Source organism: Condylura cristata, unplaced genomic scaffold (assembly GCF_000260355.1).
Source record: "Condylura cristata isolate star-nosed mole 26May11 unplaced genomic scaffold, ConCri1.0 scaffold00012, whole genome shotgun sequence".
In the NCBI taxonomy this organism is placed as follows: Eukaryota; Metazoa; Chordata; class Mammalia; order Eulipotyphla; family Talpidae; genus Condylura; species Condylura cristata.
In genome coordinates this window covers 56,998,463-56,999,435 of record NW_004567113.1, presented here as the reverse complement: position 1 = coordinate 56,999,435, position 973 = coordinate 56,998,463, and the positions used below count along the sequence as shown (strand labels likewise).

At 68.4% G+C, this 973-nt stretch overlaps 2 protein-coding genes across 2 annotated transcripts in view; one reads left to right on the top strand and one right to left on the bottom strand.

Moving 5' to 3' along the window:
* Window positions 1-829, top strand: part of FAM193A (family with sequence similarity 193, member A) — a 34,768-nt gene extending 33,939 nt beyond the window's left edge. The window contains exon 6 of the mRNA XM_012724065.1: window positions 504-829. Coding sequence (XP_012579519.1) covers window positions 504-829 — 326 coding nt within the window. The remainder of the gene's footprint in view (window positions 1-503) is intronic.
* Window positions 830-913: 84 nt separating this feature from the next.
* Window positions 914-973, bottom strand: part of TNIP2 (TNFAIP3 interacting protein 2) — a gene marked incomplete at its 5' end in the record, with an annotated part of 8,507 nt that continues 8,447 nt past the window's right edge. Inside the window, one exon of the mRNA XM_012724064.1 lies at window positions 914-964. Coding sequence (XP_012579518.1) covers window positions 914-964 — 51 coding nt within the window. The remainder of the gene's footprint in view (window positions 965-973) is intronic.

The following is a 973-nucleotide window of genomic DNA, read 5'->3' as shown; positions in this document are numbered from 1 at the left end:
CTCTGCTGGGCCCTGCGCCCCAGGCCGCCTGCTCCCAGCTGCGAGGGGCAGCTCGGTGCTCCTGACGGCTGCACCCCGCCCCAGCTGTGCTCACCTGGCCTGTGCAGCCCCCGAGGCCCCAGCTCAGCCCCGCTTGCCCTGGGGCGCGCAGGCCGGCCTTCCCTCTGGTCTGCGCTTAGCCAGGGCGTCTAGCTGTGGGACCTTGGGCAAGGCGCTTAGCCTCTCTGAGCCTCAGTTTCTTCATCTTTAGAGTGGGAGTAATAGCAGCAGCTTCAGGAAGCGGTTTCAGCACATGAGCTAGAGCAGCTGCTGGAGGCACCTAGCACGGGGGTTGGCACATAGTGGGCGCTCAGTTTTCCTCCTAGATGAGAGCGGCCGGCCAGCGTCCTCCCGGGCCGGACTCCGGCGGCCCAGCCTGCAAGGGGTGAGTCAGGCGCACGTCCCGTAGGGCTCACCTGCGCGGCGGTGGCTGCGGACACCTGCATCCCCGTTCTTCTCCGAAGGGCCCGACGTCCTGGGGCCGGCGCTCTCGGAAGCGAGGCCCGAAGCCCTCCCGCCTCCGCCCAGCACCGAGCCGCCCCCAGAGAGTAAGGAGAAGAAAAACCCTGCGCGGAAGAAATGTCTGTACAACTTCCAAGACGCTTTTATGGAGGCCAACAAAGTCGTGATGGCCACCTCGTCGGCCACCTCCTCCGTGTCCTGCACGGCCACCACGGTGCAGTCCAGCAACAGCCAGTTCAAAGTGTCGTCCAAGAGACCGCCCTCCCTGGGTGAGGCCGCCTGCCATCGGGGCCGGAGCGGGGTGGGGGCGGGGGCGGGGCGGCCCTGAGCGCCCGGGCCTTGCAGACGTCAACGAGTGCCGCCGCTACCCCGCACGGCTGTGCAGCCACAAGTGCGAGAACACGCCCGGCTCCTACCGCTGCAGCTGCTCCGCGGGCTTCCGGCTGGCCGCCGACGGCCGGTCCTGCGAAGG